Below are 18,457 nucleotides of genomic sequence, written 5' to 3' on the forward strand. Positions count from 1 at the left end.
CAATCTTGTAAATCTCGAAAGTGTGGTGATTAATGATAATAATTAATCATATTTAATAATAGTTGTCGTCTGCAATGTTCTTCAATGAACATTTCAAGTAAATCCCTGACAAACAGCCAGAGTCAAACTTCTGTTGAATTCTAAAACCTGAAAAGCTGAATCAGCACATCCTGACAATCAAGAAAATGACTAAGCAGAATTCAAAACATCCCATTTTCCTGGACTGAGTTTATTCATCACAGGAAACATTTGCAACATTTTTTAACATTGTAGAATGTATATATATATTATATGAAGACCTGTGTCTTCTTGCTGACTAATGTGTCTTTTCGGCCTGAGAGTGAACTTGGGTGACAGAGGGTCAGATGGGACTGTTGACTTCCAAATGACTTGAAATCTTTATTAATTGTTATATTTATTCATTTTAATAAGCAGAAGGAAGAAGACTTCACGTCAGTCTCCCAGAGCTGAAACCCTAGACAATATGAAACAGGAAAAGAGTAAAACTCCTGTTCGACATGAGAAAACATCCCCCTATGACTGTCCTACTTCCTTTTTGACTAAATGATTCTTTCATCCCTTGTTGAACAGCAGTTTTATCTCACACCTCCGTAATCATAACATCATGTGTCATAGTCTGAAAAGCAGGATGTGAATCATGTTCTACTGCAGTCTATATCAGGCCGGCCAGTCTTTTCCAGAGTATTACAAATCAACTACTTAGGATGTTGGGCAACTCATGATGCTCAAGCAAAAGTTTGTAGAAACTGTAGGCTGAGCTATATTTAGCCTATTATTTAAAAATGTACTGTGTATTGCTTTGCTGAGGAGGATCAGTCAAATTCAAATTCAGTTTAACGTAAAATAATATTAACTTTCTCATCTCTTTATTAGCTAAACCCTATGTATTGATGAAGTCTCGGTTCAACCAGCAAACCAGTATGAGTGAAGTCCACTTCTCTAAGAATCACAAAGATCCTCCCCAACCCTGAGCAACCATTTCTGGCTATTAAATTTCATAGCATCTGAAGCTCCACGAGTTGTGTAACCCACTATTGATTTTGACCTTTCAATTTAACCCTTGTGTCTCTGGGGTTCTGATGCTAATGAGGCTAAAGACAGCTAGAAAAGTATCTGTGTCACTACTGTATGGAATTAGGTATTACTCTATATTGCATAAGCCAAGTTAAATATAACTTGCTAATTAAGAAAATAGTGGCCTCAACATGAAAATGTCTGTCAAAGCCTTCGTTTTGCATTTCTCCTCATTTTGGTTAACTTCCATTTCTCATCTAGCCTCAAATAATAACATACAGTGTGTTTCATTTTGTGTTTTAGGTCCGTATAAATTATTGACAAAAGCATTAAAATGTGTTGTGGTAACAATGAAGGAAACAGTACAAATTTGGGTCCCGCCCACACAAAGGGCAGAACTGGTTTATTATCTAATGCAGATTTTATATTGGTACTACAGGCTCCCTGAAGAGTTTAAATGGGCTAATGTATAATGTCCATATATGTTAACAATGCATTCACACGTGGATCAAGTGACACTTCGGAGAAAAGTTGACCCAGTCACAGGCACTGTGTTCGTATGTGTGTGTGCTCCTTTCAGTTTGATTTGGATGACCACTTCCTCTTATGTTTCCCCTGAGTTCACACACCAAAGAAGGAAAAGCTCTGTGGTATTCACTGGTTTACGGTACTAACACTGAAGTTGAGAAATCAGTGCGAAGGTCATGTGATGCTACATTACCATCTCCAGCATGACTTCTTGTGACAGCTGGGAACTCAATCTGAAAAAGAGACTGGGGTTTGTAAATAGTTACATAGTCTTTCTGTTAATTCTCTAAGAAATAATAAGCAGTTACAGATAAGACAAAGGGCTGTGACACACCAAGCCTCTGTCGGTCTGTTAGTAAGTGTCAGTAAGTGTCACTGGGACTAGTTTAGACTAGACTCCCGTGGATGGATTCTCAGCAGAATCAGTCCCATCACTGAGAGACACCTGATCACCTAATCAGTTCAGGAAACATGTGATGCTTCTTAATAAATATCGAGCCTATTGTTATAAGCATTTTGTTTTGTTGATCATTTGGGACAGAGTGTGAGGGATCGATCGAATGCAGAGGATTGTTGAGAATTGTAGAACATGCACACATTAAAGCAGCTTATGAGCCCTGACAAGTCGGCAGGATTAGGACGGTAGGATCCATCCTGTTACAAGCGTTACAGATCACTCACACCTTGGGCTTTATGAGATTTCGATGGAACATAAACCAAACCCAGCTTCACATCCCTCTGCCCTTAATCTGGCCACTTGAAAAACACTGCATGTTGCATGGAGAAAGAATACTTGATGTAAAATCTAAAACGAGTAACAATAACTGAGATAAAGTAGAAGCAGAAACCTTAAAAATACAGCGATGAGTGTAAAAATATGACACCAGTATTGTCCCACAGACAATATTCTGTGGAAGTGTGTTTACCACCAATAATTAGGTAGGAAGTGAATTTTTAGCCTCAGATCATAAGTGTAAATATTTCTCCTTTGTATTTTAGTTGTGATGAGATCTTAAACAATTGTCAGTTGGCATAAAGTCATTAAAAAAAACCACTGCATTTTCTGATAAAGAACAGAAGACTACAGTCACAGAGGCAGAAGCTGGATGTTTGGAAATGGGTTTTATCCTCGACCTCTAGTATGAAACAATATTCACGTTTTTTGTTGAATTGGGGGAGACTCCAAACAGTGTGGGTTGCTCGTTATTACTCTATTCAAAATTGATATCATTACTTAAATCATAAATCAAAGTACATTAACTTGCTGCATTACTGGTACTTTTCCAAAGGGTTAGGGTCTGAAGGACTGAGAGTCCATAATGGGCAACATTTTATCCATCACATATTTAGCTACAAGCTTTTTTGTTGTAGCTGCTGTCAATGATTCGAATTCAGTCGAAACTGTTTAGCCAAATAGTTTGGGACTGCAGCCATCCTCCACAGCTACAGAGGGCTCATCTTTGTTGGAGTGTATCTCTTGATGCTTTACACTGTTGTGCCGTCTTATTAAGTGTTTCAGGAGGTTAAAAGTTTTTGGCAATACCAACACCTGGACACATGTTCTTCTAACCTTTGGTCCTGATACAATCAAAGTAATGGAAATAGTTCCAGCAGCTGAATGTTGCCTCTTCCATCTTCCACGCCATCTTACTCTTCATGGTGCTGTCACTGTTGTGCTGAAGCACAAACTTCTCTTTACTTTTATCATCATGGATCATGCATCAAATTAGAATGTTGTAGGATTCATGTACAGTATGAAGGTTTTTCATCACTAATTCACTTAAATAAAGAGGACCTGTACTGTGGCAGTCTGGAATATGCAGATGGACTTTCTCCCCAGGAGGGTGGATTACTGGTATTATGACAGAAACAGTATTTCTCTCTCATTCTCTCTCTCTCCAAAACCCGCAGGATTAAAAAGTTTAACTTTTAGTCATGAACAGTCTTTGAGGTGATTTTTATGTCCAGACTCCATCACAACAGCTTTCTTCACTGTCCCCTACGCAAAAAGCAGAACATATGAGAACACTTAATACTCCCTATCCCAAGACCGTGAATTCCATTAAAAGATTTTCATTTTCTAACTTATTAAACTGTACTGACACTTTTTTCACTCTCAAACCAAAGCACAAGCTCAAAAGACTTAAAAGGGTTAAGTCATGCAGACCCTTACTGAGACTGAAGATCAAAATGGTTTCAGAGGATACAAGAACAGGCAACATTAAAAGCAACAACCTTCCCCAGTTCAAAGCTCCTCTACTGAGGAGCATCTGACATCTGGGGGAATGGGGGTATGACCCAACTTGTAGTGTGTTATAATTCATACACAGATAATAGCAACATGACAGCATGAAGAGACAGCACATTCTGACAATCAATAGGCTCCAGAAGAACAACGTTGCAGAAAATAGATTCAGCGGATGCTTGTCCAGTCACGTAACATCTGCTCATATGGGTCATACTGCCTCCCTAACAGACCACAGGATAGAAGAGGATGCTGAGCAACTGCGCAGTGATAAAACATCTGCACCAGTTATTAGTATGGCTCAGCCATTTCCAATACAGTGCATCTGTGCATAAGGTGTGTAAGATTTAGAGGATTCTGTCGGCAGAAATCGAATATAGTTTAGTATGATTATACTTGTTGGGAGCAGAGCTCAGGTCACATGGGCCTGAGGACATCAGCCATGCTTGGAACAGGGTGCAGAGAAACTCTTCATGGGGAGAAGACAGTGGTCTCTTTTTAGGGTTACACCTACCCTCAAAAATTATAGGGTTACAATTTGTAACCAACACTCCCCTTATCCTCTAATAAGCTTCTGCTGGCGACATGTAATGCTTCTCACATTTGCCCTTTCTCTGCACTGTAGTAAGCTGTTCTTGGACCAAGTTTTTGTTGTGCTCATCCCACCTAGGCAGTGTTTTATTAGGTTTATTACATGCCTCTGTAGCCCTGCCTCCTTTATAATGGTGTTTTACCCAGCTGACGTCTACTGTCTTTGTGTTTGTTAAGCTCTCTTTTTATTTTTAGTCTCGCCTCCTCCTTGTTTGGTCACATTTGTCTTTTAGTCATTTTTTGCGTTCACCACTTTAAGCCCTTTGCTTATCTCGTCCCTTTTGTTTAGCCCATAGTTAGCACGTCTTTTGTCTTTTATTAAAAAGATTTCTAGTTGGATGTTTGTTGTACTGTGACCCTATGCTAGACGTGATCTTCGCTGTACCTTCCCTTGCCCATCTGGTTGCGTTTGTCTTTATTAAACCGAATTACTTCACTCCACAGTGTCTGGTCTCACATTTGGGCCGTCCATAAATACAGTACAAACCTGTGACAGTGAATATAAAAGTCACTGCGGTCACATCATGTCAAGGAGTTAGCCTTAAATATAGAGAGGGAGCACAGTCTAAAACCAAACACACGACTCACTAATCGTGGTCCTTATCCAACTGCTCATCTTTAACTCCATCTTTAACTTTAACTCGGCACTCTCCCCTCACATGCTCATCTCTTCTGCTGCCATCGGTCCATTTTTGCATATTCTTTGTGTGATTTTCTTGTGCCTCAACCAGACGCAGCTTTGCTAGAGACTGGGGGCTCAGTCTGCATAAAAGTGATTGGGGTTTGCAAAGTTAGAACGTGTCAGAGACGAGGGAAGATGTCCACAGAGCTTTCTGCCATATGAAGAGTTTTAGCTGGAGACACACATCGGCACAGATAAGACACAAGTGTACAGTGGGAGGCCTTTACAGAATATGACGTCAGATTTCATGTACTACACACTTTATGCAAGTCTGTTTATGAGGAAGGAAGTTCATTTTGTCTACTAGCCGCCTTCATCCTAACTAATAGTTCACTCTCAGCCTTTGTGTAGTAAGAACTGGTTGCAATTTGGATTATTCATATAGATATTTGATGTTTTATTTCAAATAACGGTTTTGCGATAAAGTCATAAAAGACTAGAGTCATGTTGATGGCAGAAGCTGGATATATATTTCTGGGTTGTATCCTGCTCATCTCAGGTATGAAGTACTATTCATTCTTCTTATTGAATAATAATTGTGTTAGCGTGCTGGAGATAGAACGTAGAAATATTTTAGGCAGTTTTTGAAAATAACTTCAAATGTTAATTAAAAACGTATTCACTTACTTTAGTTTTGCGCTCTTCAAATGTATCGCAGCATAGAAGTATGAGCCTTTACAATATCACAGAATAGTCCCTGTATCAGAGAAAAAGATCTACATGTTTATGTAGATGTGGGCGACTGTGGCGCAGGAAGGTAGCGCGGTTGTCCACCAATCTCACAGTTGTTGGTTCAGTCCCCGGCTCCTCCAGTCACACGTTGAAGTGTCCTTGAGCAAGACACTGAACCCCAGCTTAGTTGCTCCCGGTGAGTGTTGGCCAGCTGCATAGCAGCTCCCCCATCGGTGTGTGATTGTGAGTGTGAATGGGTGAATAAGAAGCAGTGTAAAGTGCTTTGAGTGCCAATAGGTAGAAAAAGCGCTATATAAGTGCAGAACATTTACCATTTATGTGTATTACTTTTTTTTTTAAAGGACAAGGTCAAGGACAAGAGAAAAGTGTCTGTGCCTTAACAGGTTCAACTGTGCATTTGCCCTGCTCAGTTCAGCAAGCCAGGTCGGCTAAGAAATGGTATACTGTTTACAAAAATGGACCAGGATTTGTTCATAATGAGCTCTTTGCAAACAGAAGTGCATCTTCCGACATGTCTAAAGATGGTAAATTGACTCTAACAATCAGTGATCTGAAAATGAAACATTCAAAGAGTTACTGCTGCGTCAGAACTACAGACGACCCTCAAAAGTGCTTTGAAAGTGCAGTCAGTCTCCAAGTTACAGGTACAGTATGCATATAACACAAAGACCATCTTTCTCTTGAGCATTGAGTTTTAGTGGCCTGTACTTTTGTTCTTTAGAAATGAAGACTTGTAGTATGTCGCAAGTTTTCTTTTCTAAAGAACAGAACTGTTAAATAAGCACAGTATATTTTTTCTAACGGACCAATGTAACTGTCTTTTAGACCTGACAGTGAAGTTTAGTCCATCTGCAGAGGTGACAGAGGGTCACAGAGCCACACTGAACTGCAGTACCAGCTGTTCTCTGATGAAAAACTACATTTGGAGTTTGAACAATCGACCTCTGACCGGGAAAGAGGACCAAATCCTGGTTCTAGATAAAGTCCGAAGTCAGGATGCAGGAAGATACTCCTGCTCTGTCAGAATGAACGAAAGAAGCATCATCTCCACTGAAATGACTCTCACTGTTGTTAGTACCACAAAGCAAAAGACATCAGCAGTAGCTCTTCTGGTTATATTACCTTTCGTTGTCGTCTTGTGGATTAGGTGGGAAACAGTGTTCTCTGTGTCAAAGCACTGATGTTAAAAAAAAAATCCCTCACTGACAGATTTATTCACTGTATCAAACAGAAAAAAGAGTCCCAGTCAGTCTCCAAGAGCTGAAGCATCAAACAATGTGGAACAGGTAGGGAACCGCTTTTAAACTATTCGTGCATCATTATCTTCTATTCGTTTTCTCTTTTGGTGTAATGATCATTTCTTCCCCAACTGAACCTTAAACAAATGCTTTGCCATTTTTCTGCTTGCAGGTAAACTGTAGTCCCATCAATGCAAATACCTCAGCTGAACCAACAGAGCGGGACGACCACCACTACACCACACTCATCTTTTCTGAGGATCAAACAGAGGATCTGTACTTGGATCTGGACCATCAAGCCATCCAACCCTAAAGTCCGACATAGTTTGTAAAGGACCGTCCCATGAGTTATACTGACAGATACAGCAGGGTGTATCATCATGAGTGTAAAATGAAATGTAAACCACTATGATGTCAACATAACGACCAGCATATATTTGTGGATGGAACAAATGAAAAAACTTGTGGCTGATATGCAAGACCTCAAATAAATTTGACTTGTCTTACATGTTCTGTGTGGTTTTAATGATGCTAAATGAGTAAACGTGTGACAGTACAGTTTAATCTTTAGACAGGAAACAGAAAGTTACCTGCTGTTGGGTCTAACCTGGGTGATCTTGCTTGGCAGCACTGTGCATGGGTTTCTCTCTGTTGCTTCTCTTTGATGACAGTGTGAGGCTGGCTTTCCTCCAACTGCTTCCTCTCTGTCTGGCCTGCTGTTTTCTGAGCACTGATCTGATTCCAGACAGAAAGACCATGAGATGATTCCATCACTCGGTAGAAAGTCGTGTGGATCAATAAATCTTGACTTTTATTCAGTGAAAGATTAACATTCATTTAGTTGTACATCAAAGGATAATACAGATGATTCTGAAAATTAATTGCCCAAAGTACAAAGAGGACACTAAAACAATGTCCTTCCACCCAGACAGCATTCACTTCCTGATTATATATCAGCACAGTAAAAAAACAGTACAAAGGTTTTTGTTTCTACGATCTACTAATGTATGTAACAATATGCAGGGACTATATTGAATATTCTTTCTGTGTACATTTGAGCAATTTCAGCATCATTCATGAAGTTTGTGGTATGGGACTCTCGGCAGTGTATGCAGTGAATGGGTGAGAGAAACATGGAGTGTGTCCATGATCCCAAAGGAAGAAAAACAGAAAACAAACCAAATCCTGGAGGTGTGGTTTGCAGGAAAGAGGGAAAAAACGAATTACAGCAAACTCATGTAACCTCAGCTGAGGCCTGCACAAATCAGTGGGAGGCTTTTACACCACACACACGCTGGAAATCTATTACAGTATCTGAAACCTTGTGTGCATTTCATTCAGCTGTTCGGGATGACACACTTATACCTAACAAACCTGCCCTACATCACAACTAATGATTGTAATTCATTCACTGGTTGTATTTTCTCAAATGTGGAAAATCTGCTGTTGGTCTCTTTTATATAATTGTAAAATGAATATAAACTTAATGCAGAGTAAAATGTATATTGATTCATTTATTTATTCATTTAAACATTAAATTATTTTGGTTGGTGGACCATCTGACTTTTATAGACTAAACTAGTGATAGTGCATGTGTCAGGGAATGAGATGATATAAAGTCCAGGGCAAAGATTCAAACCAGTCAGATGAAGACTTTTAAACAAATGTCTCCATCTAGTGGTAGTTTGTAAACCAAACTCTGCAAATGTTTGCTTTTTCCCACATAGACATAGGGTATTATTGTCACAGTATTCAAATGCAGCTCTATATCATTCTAAGCTTTTCACAAAGATCCTCTGTGTACCCTAGTTAGTTGTAAATCTGCTGTGTCAGCAACATCAAAAGAGATAAAGAAGAGGAGCTATACATGAAGACTGCAAAAGGGTAAATTAACATCTGTGCATATTTTCATGAAACAGCTTTTAATGAAACAGCTGTAGATAATTTAGTATTAAAAGATATTACCACAGTTTCCAGTCTTTGTGCTAAGCTATGCTCATATATAATGTACATTAGTCATTGGAGTAATATCACCTGTTCCATCTAACACTCAATAAGAAAGTAAAAAAACCTGTTTCCCAAAACATCAAACATGTTTGGGCAGCACATTGATTTTAAGTGTCTGTATCATCCACTAAATTCACGACTTTGTTGGCAGGATTCAGACTTCCAGGGGTTTACGGGCGAGCAGGTACAAATACTTCACAGCCACCACCACCTCGGTCTCTGCTGAGGTCACTTGCATTATGGACATCAACCTTGGGAAAAGTATGTGCACATCATTAAATGATTAGGTCTGGGACAGTTTGTATGCACAGAGCATTGTCACACACACTATAAATGTCACTCACATTTATGTGTGTGTATGACACCATTAAGCTGTTACCTTTGACAGAAGTCCTGCGAGAGACTGGCGGCCTTCTGTGGGTCTTCTCTTAGCAGAGCTTGATAACTAGAGAAAGACTGAACAAATCCTATGAAGCTGGACAGAGTCATGGGCTTTCTCACCCAAACACAATCTTCCCTGAAAAACGTAAAAACACACACACACACAGACATCCTATAGCATCACGTAAGCATGGTCATTTTAATGGCAGAGTGGATCATGACAAATCTGAAACGTATAAATCAGAATATGTGAGAAACAAAGATAATTTACCAAACAGAAATTAACTCACCACTCTTTATCAGGATAAGGAATTGACTCGTATGCCTCCCGGTATAAGTCTTTAGAGTTAGCACCAAGGTGTGAGCTGCGGTAAGGGTTCAACGCTGCATATAACTGATGCACAAACAACAGTCAACTGTTTATTACCACCATTTTATTAAAGATACGACATATTACATGACAGTGATGTGTGAGAACACATTGTACAACAATGAAGCAGTCTGTGTTTACCTCTTTGCAGACTTGGTTTAGTGCGTCCACAGAGCAGTCGGGGTAGCTGAGCTCCATGGAAAGGGTGTAGTTGAGCAGGGCTAGGCAGCCATTGGGGTTCAGGACTCTGTGGGCCTCTTGGAGAAAGCGTGGCCTGTCAAACCAGTGGAAGGCAGACATGGCTGTCACCAGATCCACTGAGTTGTCAGCAAACGGCAGCTCCTCAGCCACACAGCGTCTAAAGTAGAACAGTATTAAACACAAGTTCTCAAACTGCTGACAGTACAAAGTTTAATACCAAGTTGGTTTTGAAAAGATCTGTATCCAATTGATTTTTTTTTTTAAATGCTTACAATCATTCTAATGGCAAACACTTGGGCATAAATTATTATACAGGTAAAGTAATTTCTAAAAACATAAAAACAGTATCACATATTTCCACATACTGTAACTAATGTTAAGTCCTTATTAACAGACTTGAATGATTTTAGAAATGAATAGCTACTCTCAGGTGGTCCATGCTTACCTGTACGTGATGTTTGGCTCTTTGGCATGAAGCGAAGCCTCCTCCAGCTGCGCAGGACTCACATCTGTCCCCACCACAGAAGCAAAATGTTTGGCCAGCATCACTGTGCCCTGTCCGGAGCCACAACCCACATCCACTGCCAGTTCAAAGGGACGAGTTCTCTGACATGTTAAATAAGTACTGTTAAGTTGCTGACAATTACACCCCCCCCCCCCCCCCCCCCCCCGAAAAAAAAATTCAAACCAAACAAATATATACTTTTTTTGTTAAATCGATTATCCTCTGTCGTCCTCTACATACCTGTTTTTCAAAGAAGTCAATCACACGTTGGATCAGCTGATCGGATGGAGAGATCCTGTATTTGCAGTAGGAAGCGGCGTGTTCCTTGCCTTCAAACAGACGAAGAGCCATAACTTACCGTTTGTTCTCTGCGCAGCTGATCGAGCAAATGTATCTATGTAACGTTTCTCTCGGAGTAAAAGACGTGTACTCCTATCTTCAAAGTTATGATTAATGAACGCTGTCCCACAGTTCCAGAGAAAGCCCCGGTACGCTCGCGATATGTGATACAGGAGCGAGCTTAGTTCAGTTTTAGTCTGTTTAGTGGAGGGCGAAGGTTGCAACGCAGCAGTGCGCAGTGAAACCGACCTACCGATCATAAAGATTCAACATTTTTACATTAAACTTCATAACATGTACCATATCCTGACTGACTATTTAAAACATTTTACAGTTTTTAATTTTTCCATGTCGACATCTGTGATGTGTATTTAACTAAAAACCTCAGTAACACACTGACGATCTGAGCTGCGGCTTCAGAGCAATATATTGTACCGTTTTCCATCAGCACGGTGTCGCTGGTGACTCTACAAATATATTTTAATATTTGAAACTTATCACATGGTCAAAAAAGACGAAGTGTGCCTTTTAATTTACGTTTAATTTTAGTTTTCTTCTGGTAGCCGTTTTATTTCACTATTAAAAAAAATAAATAAACCCAATAGTTTTTGTGTTTTCCTGGAAGCACAGGCTCTTATAATGAGCTAGAATGTTACACTTTAAGAATTAACACACACACACACACACACACACACACACACACACACACAGTTGGGTGCCTTGGCACAGGGACATTCCTGTATGGGAGGTTCAGCTACTCTCACCAGTATGTGCTGGGTTTGACAATGAAGGCCTTTAAAGAGACAGATCCAAAAACATTTCTCCCTCAATGCCGCATCGGCGTCTAACTTTAGTCGAGTGTAAGACGAGGACAATGTCACTATAGTAATGTGAACTCCATGTAATTCCACATACTTCGATTAAACTGCAATTTGGGTCGAGCTCAAAGGACAGTGTGAGTATGGGTCAGCTTACGGGTCATGTGATGGTGTGTAGTGAAATCACTTTGGCAAACTGTCATGAATACAAGAGTTGTAGAACAATAACATCTCGTTATGCTCCTAGCTCTAATGTATTGGCCGCTTTGTGATGTTTCAAAATCTCATGTTACTCTTTAACCATGGGATGTTTGTTATTCATTGTCTCTGTTGGAGAAATGTGACGTAGTCAGCTGAATGATTTCTCCTGTAGTAATACAGACATTTTATAGTTATGATCCCAGATGATCAAACTTCAGGGCTAGTCAGTTTTAGTTAGTCTGAAGCATACACCACTTTTGACTATATAGACTCTTTAAATATTATGACATAATATATAGCATTTGCTAAACAATTTTGATTTTAGTGCACAATCAATGCGGACAGGAGGCACAACATGATAGAAACCCTCCACTATGGGAAACTTTGCATCTAATAGAAAAATGTTTTATCACTCAACTACAGCATTACAGCAACTACAGTGACAGAAATGTCATCAACACTCCCATTTGCTTGTTTCAAATCTTCCTTACAATTCAGGACAGAGCAGCGCGCTGCACGCACAGACTCATGCACATAATATGGACATTATACTAGGGAACTAAAGGAATAAGATCCGGATAATGTTGGAAGAGTCTTAGTATTCACCCGTACACCCTGTACTCTGATTGGTTAGAGACACAAACTTTGCTGCTGCCCTTCTCGTTCTGTGAGTAAGTATTCAAATGTGTAAAGTTAAAGCAAAACAAGAAAACTACTAACACATAATAAGAGCATTATATGCTAAATCTATAAAATATTTATTCATTATGTAGCCACCTTATCATTTATTAGCCAACTTTTTGTAAAATACAATATACACACTGTACATTAAATTACAGTCACTACAATTGCTTGATGAATTTTTGGCACTAACAAAAAGCAATGTGTTAAGGGGCAGGTCTGACCTTTGCACCTGTGGAGAATCTGCATTTTATTTTTAAAAAAAGACAGCAAACAAGGTTTCTACTAAGAAAAAATAAGTTCATTTAGAAATGTCCACATTCATCAAGCACACGCTATTGACAATTAAATGTTTGAGTTCATAAATTGTTTATACAGTTCTGAAAGCTGTGCACACACAAATCTCAAATCCTGATTACGGTTTTGATGCCAGGACACAGAAATATTTCATTGTGTACTCTATTTCGGTGTCGGGAGACGTGACTCCCATCGCCTCCTGAAACCTGTGAAGCATGCAGAGATTGATTTTGCAACTCAGTCCTCAGCAGAGTTTTAAAGAGAAACATCAGTTATTTAGTCATCCATTATTCCCGTAATGGATTATTGAATGTGTGTAGGTTACCTCTTCTGAGTGTTGAGCAGCAGATTGGCAGCAGCCTGGGGGTCTTTCTTCCTGTAAACTTGAAACATGGACCAGGTCTCAATGAATCCCAACACTTTCCATAATGGGACGAAAGATGTCGTCGGAATACCTTCAATCCTGTTGTATCCATACAGTATATAGATTTATTTATTACATTCAATTACTAAACAAAATTATTCGTTTTTTGGTGTCTGTATTTTATCAGAGAGGAAAACAGGGTGCAAAACTCATCAGTGAGTGTTCAGTATTGTTTTTCTCCACGCCCTAAAAATAAAGCAGCATGCGGTTAATGTGTAGGGCAAATGTTTATAGCAATCATAGCATTGTTTGAGGTTGGGTTGAGCAAATGCTTGTGCGGTTTACCTCTCTTTCTCTGGGAAAGGGATGGCACAGTACAGCTCTTGTAGCTTGCTCTCAGATACAGCTACTGGGTTGCTTGTGTACGGAATCAGCACCTGCTTCACCTGGAAGTTAATGCAATTAGAATGCGTTTCAGTCTCTCGCCCACAGACACTTCTAAAGGTAGCCAGGATTCTAACCACTGACCCTGTGGTTCGTGGGCGACTGCTCTACCGTTTAAGCTACAGTGTCAGGACATCCTAGGAGAAAACGTCATCCCGTCTGTGAGGAAGCTGAAGCTTAAAAGTCCACCAAGGTTTGGTTGCACAAGAAGTCCTGGAAGATTCTAGAGTGGCCATCACTGTCAACCCAATAGAAAATCTCTATTAAAATGTTGAGGAGGGGGGATGCAGCATGCAAACCCCAACACGTTGGTGAACTGTAGGCCACTGCCCATGAGGAAGGGGCTAATTCTCATACACAATGTATTTTAAACTTCTGGAGCTGGTGTCTGGCTACGCATGATATTTACAGCCAGTCATAACTGTAAAAGAGTGGTCTTTGGATGACTGAACACGTGTCATTAAGTGCTACTGTATAAACACACAGAGTGAGAAGGACCTAAAAAAAAGTTACGAACAATGGCCTAGAAGACTGACCAACACCGACATGCCTAGAGAATAAAGCTCAACAGATTCAGATGCAGTGACCTCGGCTGTCATGACAACCACTAGTGGAACTCAGTTTACGTTTCTTGTGCTTTTTCATCACTTTATCTACCAAATCTCAAAACACCAATTGTTGATAATAGGTCTGTATGGTTGGGTGTGTTGAAGTGAAAATAGTAAAAGCAGGATTCATGTAATTCATCTATATCTTCAAGACTTTGTCATTTCTATTTTTCTTTTATTCATTCAGTGCCTCATTTCAGGCTCAAATGTAAATGAAAAATAGTTTAATGTTTGACGAACTACAGTGTTAAGAATGTTACGGGCCAAATCCCACCCCAGCTAAAGATAACACTTTTGAAGAACCAGCTATTCTGTTTCTCTCGCCATATTTGCACCTATTATGTCCGTACTGAGATGTGATTGCATCAAACCTGGCAACCTCATTATGATGACAAACCTGCGTGAGGCTGTGCATAATCAGTGTGCTCGACTGCTCATAGCCAAGAGATTTAGGATTTATGTTTTGATGCGTGAATTAAACAAAATATCTGATTCTATCTAAGGCATGTAACTTTTTCAAATACATTTTTTGTAAGAATTGAAACTGGAAAGCTTATCTTAATGTGGAGAGTTGTCAAAGCTTGGCTACAGCCCTGTGTGCAAGGCTTGCCCTCAGTTTTTATGCTAGAGCCAGCTTGAGTGCCACGTGAACTTTTTCAGGCGTTGGTGTTTCTCCGATATGATTATCTATTTCTTTAACCCCGGATCATGTTGTTTGTACTGCTGATAAGACTTATCACTACTCACATTAAATCAGAGGCCGCTAAGTCTCCAAACATACCTCCTCATAGATCTCGTTGAGTTTTTCTCCACAGTTCTGGTAGTGAAGCCTAGTGTCCGAATCACTGAAGCCCAGCAAAGCCATGCAGCCCCTGGATTTCAAGACCCGATTTGCCTCAGTCAGGAACCTCGACTGATCAAACCAGTGGGCTGCAGATGCTGCTGTCAGTAGGTCTACAGTGCCATCTGCAAATGGAAGCTCCTCTGCTGTCCCCTTCCTGCGGGTGCAACAGAGAGAGCAGCTGAAAGCTCACCTTCTTTATCAGTGCAACACAGGCAAATGAGAAGCTTGATCCATTATCTCACCTAATGTTCCTTCTTCAGTGTTCAACTTGACACACACAGACATGCAGCAATTATGATCGATTATTATGTTGTTATAATGTATATTTAACTATAAACTGCTTAAACAAAGTGGTTCAAGTGGTTGGTTTACTGTATAACTGAATATTTTTTCAGGATGTGCTGTAAATTATGTGCTGCATCTTATTTTGGCAAAAAAAAAAAAAACCTTAAATAGTTTTTTTTTATTTTGAGAATTTTCTTAGATGAGAGCTCATTTCTTAGAGTAGTTTAGCAGCAAAACATGTAGGCTGGCTCTGTCCAAAAGTTATCTAATCAAGCTTTCAGCACCACTGAAGCTCTAAAGCTCAGTATGTTGCTTCTAGTTTAGCAAAATTATTTTGTAAAAATGCATTACTAAAGTTTCATGGGAAGGCTGTAGCTCAGTTGGCAGTCGTCCACAGACCACAGGGTCAGTGGTTCGATCCCCTGTCCCAGCTAAATGTCGAAGTGTCCCTGGGCAAGACACTGAACCCCTAACAGCCCATTCCCCTCCACAGCTGTGCAGTGCCGGTTCAAGGCTGATAAAAATTGGGGAGGTTTGCGTCAGGAAACAACATGCGGACAATGATCCGCTGTGGTGACCCTGAACTCACGGGATAAGCCGAAAAGGACAAAATAAAAATGCCTTTAAATACTGCTAATTGTTATAATGTGCTAAAATCAACATTTCACAGACTTGAATTATTAGTGTGATGCCATTATGAGAGGCCACTCCCACCTGTATGTGACGTTCGAGTAGCCTGGAACAGCTCTGGCCTCCTCCAGCTGACACTCACTGATGTCGACACCCACCACTTCTTTGAAGTACGGTGCAAAGACCCTAGAATTCTGTCCTGTTCCACATCCCACATCTACAGCCAGCACATGTGGCTGTCCCTTCTGAGGAGGTTACCAGATAGTATAGGAATTTAGCACAGATTTTAATGCGCAGAACTCTTATTGCCATGGTACAGGGCTCTGTGTGTGTGTGACACAACCGAAGCCTGTAAATTCACAATAAAAGGCAGAGCCTACCTTTTTATCCAGGTACTGAAGAATAACAGTTCTGAGCTCATCGGGAGGTGTGAAGCGATACTTTTGGTAGATAGACGCGTGGTCTTTCCCCTCAAACAGCCGATATGCCATGTTGCTTTCCCCCCCTTATGTTTACTCTTCTCTTCCTGTCTTGCTCTGAATCTGCAGGGATTCGCAAACGTCCCTCAATCTTCCCAGGAACTTAACTCTTCGCCTACTTTATGAAGTGTAGCTCTTCCAGGTTGTACGAAGGTTCAGAAAGCAGCTGAGTCTCCTCTGACAGGAGGTGTGTTATTGCGAGCGTGTAACACGAGTGACGTCACGGTTTGACGTAGGCTTTACGCCTGACACACCAACAATGGCGGCGATTTGTGTCCAACGTAGTGAAGACACGTCGTTGCGAACTCGAATAGAGATATTTTTCCTTCCGCTTTGTCTTTTATTCCCTCACGGTGAGACATAGGAGCCCGTCTTTCTTCTTCCCGGTGGGTGCCCCCGGAAGGTACAGAGGCGGTGGGTAGAATCCGTGTACCTTCCGCTCAGTCCATATCCGTCTGGAGATTGAAAATAGGAAAAAATGGAAACACGACTTAATTCCTTTAGCTTTTCATTTTAAAGGCAAAGGAAAAAAAATTACATTTGCCGACGTGATTACTTGACAAAAGTATCCGTATCTTATGATGATGGCCATAAATGTGTGAAGGAGAATATGATGTTAGTCCCCAAGAGAGCTCCTCACACCTGGACACCTGTGTTACATCTATAATCTATATACTTAGCTTTCAGTGTTAAGGATTTCAAATATTAAACATCTCTGGATGCTGAGAGCCATGTGTGTAAATCTACCACTTTCCCAATATTATTGCAGAGGTCTGTGTAGTCTGCAAGGACATTTTGGAGTGGTGCTGTTGTAGAGCACTGGACATTCATGTGATGTGTGTCCATAGGAGGATCAGGTTGTACAGTGATGCAGCAGAGCATTAACACACAAAGTTACACTTTGCAGGTCAACTGTTTGCTTCAAGAAAGAAACATTCAGTTTTCATACAGTATTTATCAAATTCAGGATATTTCACCTGACACCTGCACACTTCTGCTGCTAACACATGAATTGAACTTAATGAACAATCAGCCACAGCATTAAAAACACACTGTATGGGCTGTCTGAGCCATCTGCAGCTACACAGCCCCATACGCAACAAACAGGAGACGAACTATTCATTTAGATTGAAAGAAAATTCCACAGACATAAATTGCAAAGATAAAAAACAAACAAACAGCACAGCGCACAGTGGATCATCAGTGGATTTCCAGATCATCATTTATTATCAAAGGTCCATAAACAAATTTGCGAGTGACGCGTCCTCAGACTCGTTCATCTGCAACAGGTGTGTCTGTCAAAGCTCAGTATCAAATAACATGTATCCATCATGTTAAATACAAAAAATAATTTGAATCTTAAGTTTCAGCTCAGCATTTGCTCACTTTTACCAGTTTCACTTGCACACAGAAGTACTGTCTATAGGGAAGCATGTAAGTGTATAGTTCCAAAATAGAATAATGTCATGTAACTCACAGTCAGCTGATGCCACATATCTTTGAATATTAAAAAAATATATATGTGGGGGTAAAAAGAGGCTGAGTTTACCAGACCTCTGTGGCTCGCTTCAGGCTGGAGCATGGATTTATTAGGAAAGTAGGACACTATAAACTACGCTGTCAGTCTGCTGCAATGGGAACTCATGGTACTTTGTTCTCATCATCTGCAGCCCAACAGCATTTGGCTCATCACTGATATAAATGTTTAAACCACGCAGGTTTTGTTATACATACAGTATAATGTCACTTTTTAGCTGATCCAGGAACACAGAGAATCAGTGACTTTACCTTACTGATGAAATGTTCTCATTTAAATAATTAAGAAATTAATAACATGAAAACTCCGCATATTTGAGTTTTAAAAAGAAGTTTATTTGCTGTATAGAGTCATTGTTTGCAGTTTTAAATTAAATATGAATGGGTTGTAATATTTGTTATTGGACAGTTTCCCCACCCATCATTCCTGCAAATACCCCTTCCCTCCACGTTCC

At 40.1% G+C, this 18,457-nt stretch overlaps 3 protein-coding genes across 3 annotated transcripts; 1 reads left to right on the forward strand and 2 right to left on the reverse strand.

Moving 5' to 3' along the window:
* The first annotated feature begins 4,663 nt into the window (after window positions 1-4,663).
* LOC137132513 (hemicentin-1-like) lies at window positions 4,664-7,654 on the forward strand. The gene is made up of 5 exons (XM_067515078.1): window positions 4,664-5,580; window positions 6,116-6,418; window positions 6,600-6,921; window positions 7,006-7,060; window positions 7,185-7,654. Exons 1-5 carry the CDS (start codon window positions 5,526-5,528, stop codon window positions 7,323-7,325), a joined length of 876 nt encoding a protein of 291 aa, XP_067371179.1. The 5' UTR covers window positions 4,664-5,525; the 3' UTR covers window positions 7,326-7,654.
* Window positions 7,655-8,511: 857 nt separating this feature from the next.
* Window positions 8,512-11,409, reverse strand: LOC137132514 (putative methyltransferase DDB_G0268948). Its single transcript, XM_067515080.1, has 6 exons — window positions 10,717-11,409; window positions 10,417-10,577; window positions 9,912-10,128; window positions 9,691-9,794; window positions 9,399-9,536; window positions 8,512-9,270 (listed from the first exon to the last, which is right to left on the reverse strand). The coding sequence occupies exons 1-6, from the start codon at window positions 10,825-10,827 to the stop codon at window positions 9,174-9,176; spliced, it is 828 nt and encodes a 275-aa protein (XP_067371181.1). The 5' UTR covers window positions 10,828-11,409; the 3' UTR covers window positions 8,512-9,173.
* A 1,167-nt stretch (window positions 11,410-12,576) lies between these two features.
* On the reverse strand, window positions 12,577-16,881 carry zgc:162396 (uncharacterized protein LOC555292 homolog). The gene is made up of 6 exons (XM_067515081.1): window positions 16,368-16,881; window positions 16,072-16,232; window positions 15,010-15,226; window positions 13,522-13,622; window positions 13,138-13,275; window positions 12,577-13,018 (listed from the first exon to the last, which is right to left on the reverse strand). The coding sequence occupies exons 1-6, from the start codon at window positions 16,476-16,478 to the stop codon at window positions 12,931-12,933; spliced, it is 816 nt and encodes a 271-aa protein (XP_067371182.1). The 5' UTR covers window positions 16,479-16,881; the 3' UTR covers window positions 12,577-12,930.
* Window positions 16,882-18,457: the final 1,576 nt, after the last annotated feature.

This window comes from Channa argus, chromosome 9, assembly GCF_033026475.1.
Source record: "Channa argus isolate prfri chromosome 9, Channa argus male v1.0, whole genome shotgun sequence".
Classification (NCBI taxonomy): domain Eukaryota; kingdom Metazoa; phylum Chordata; class Actinopteri; order Anabantiformes; family Channidae; genus Channa; species Channa argus.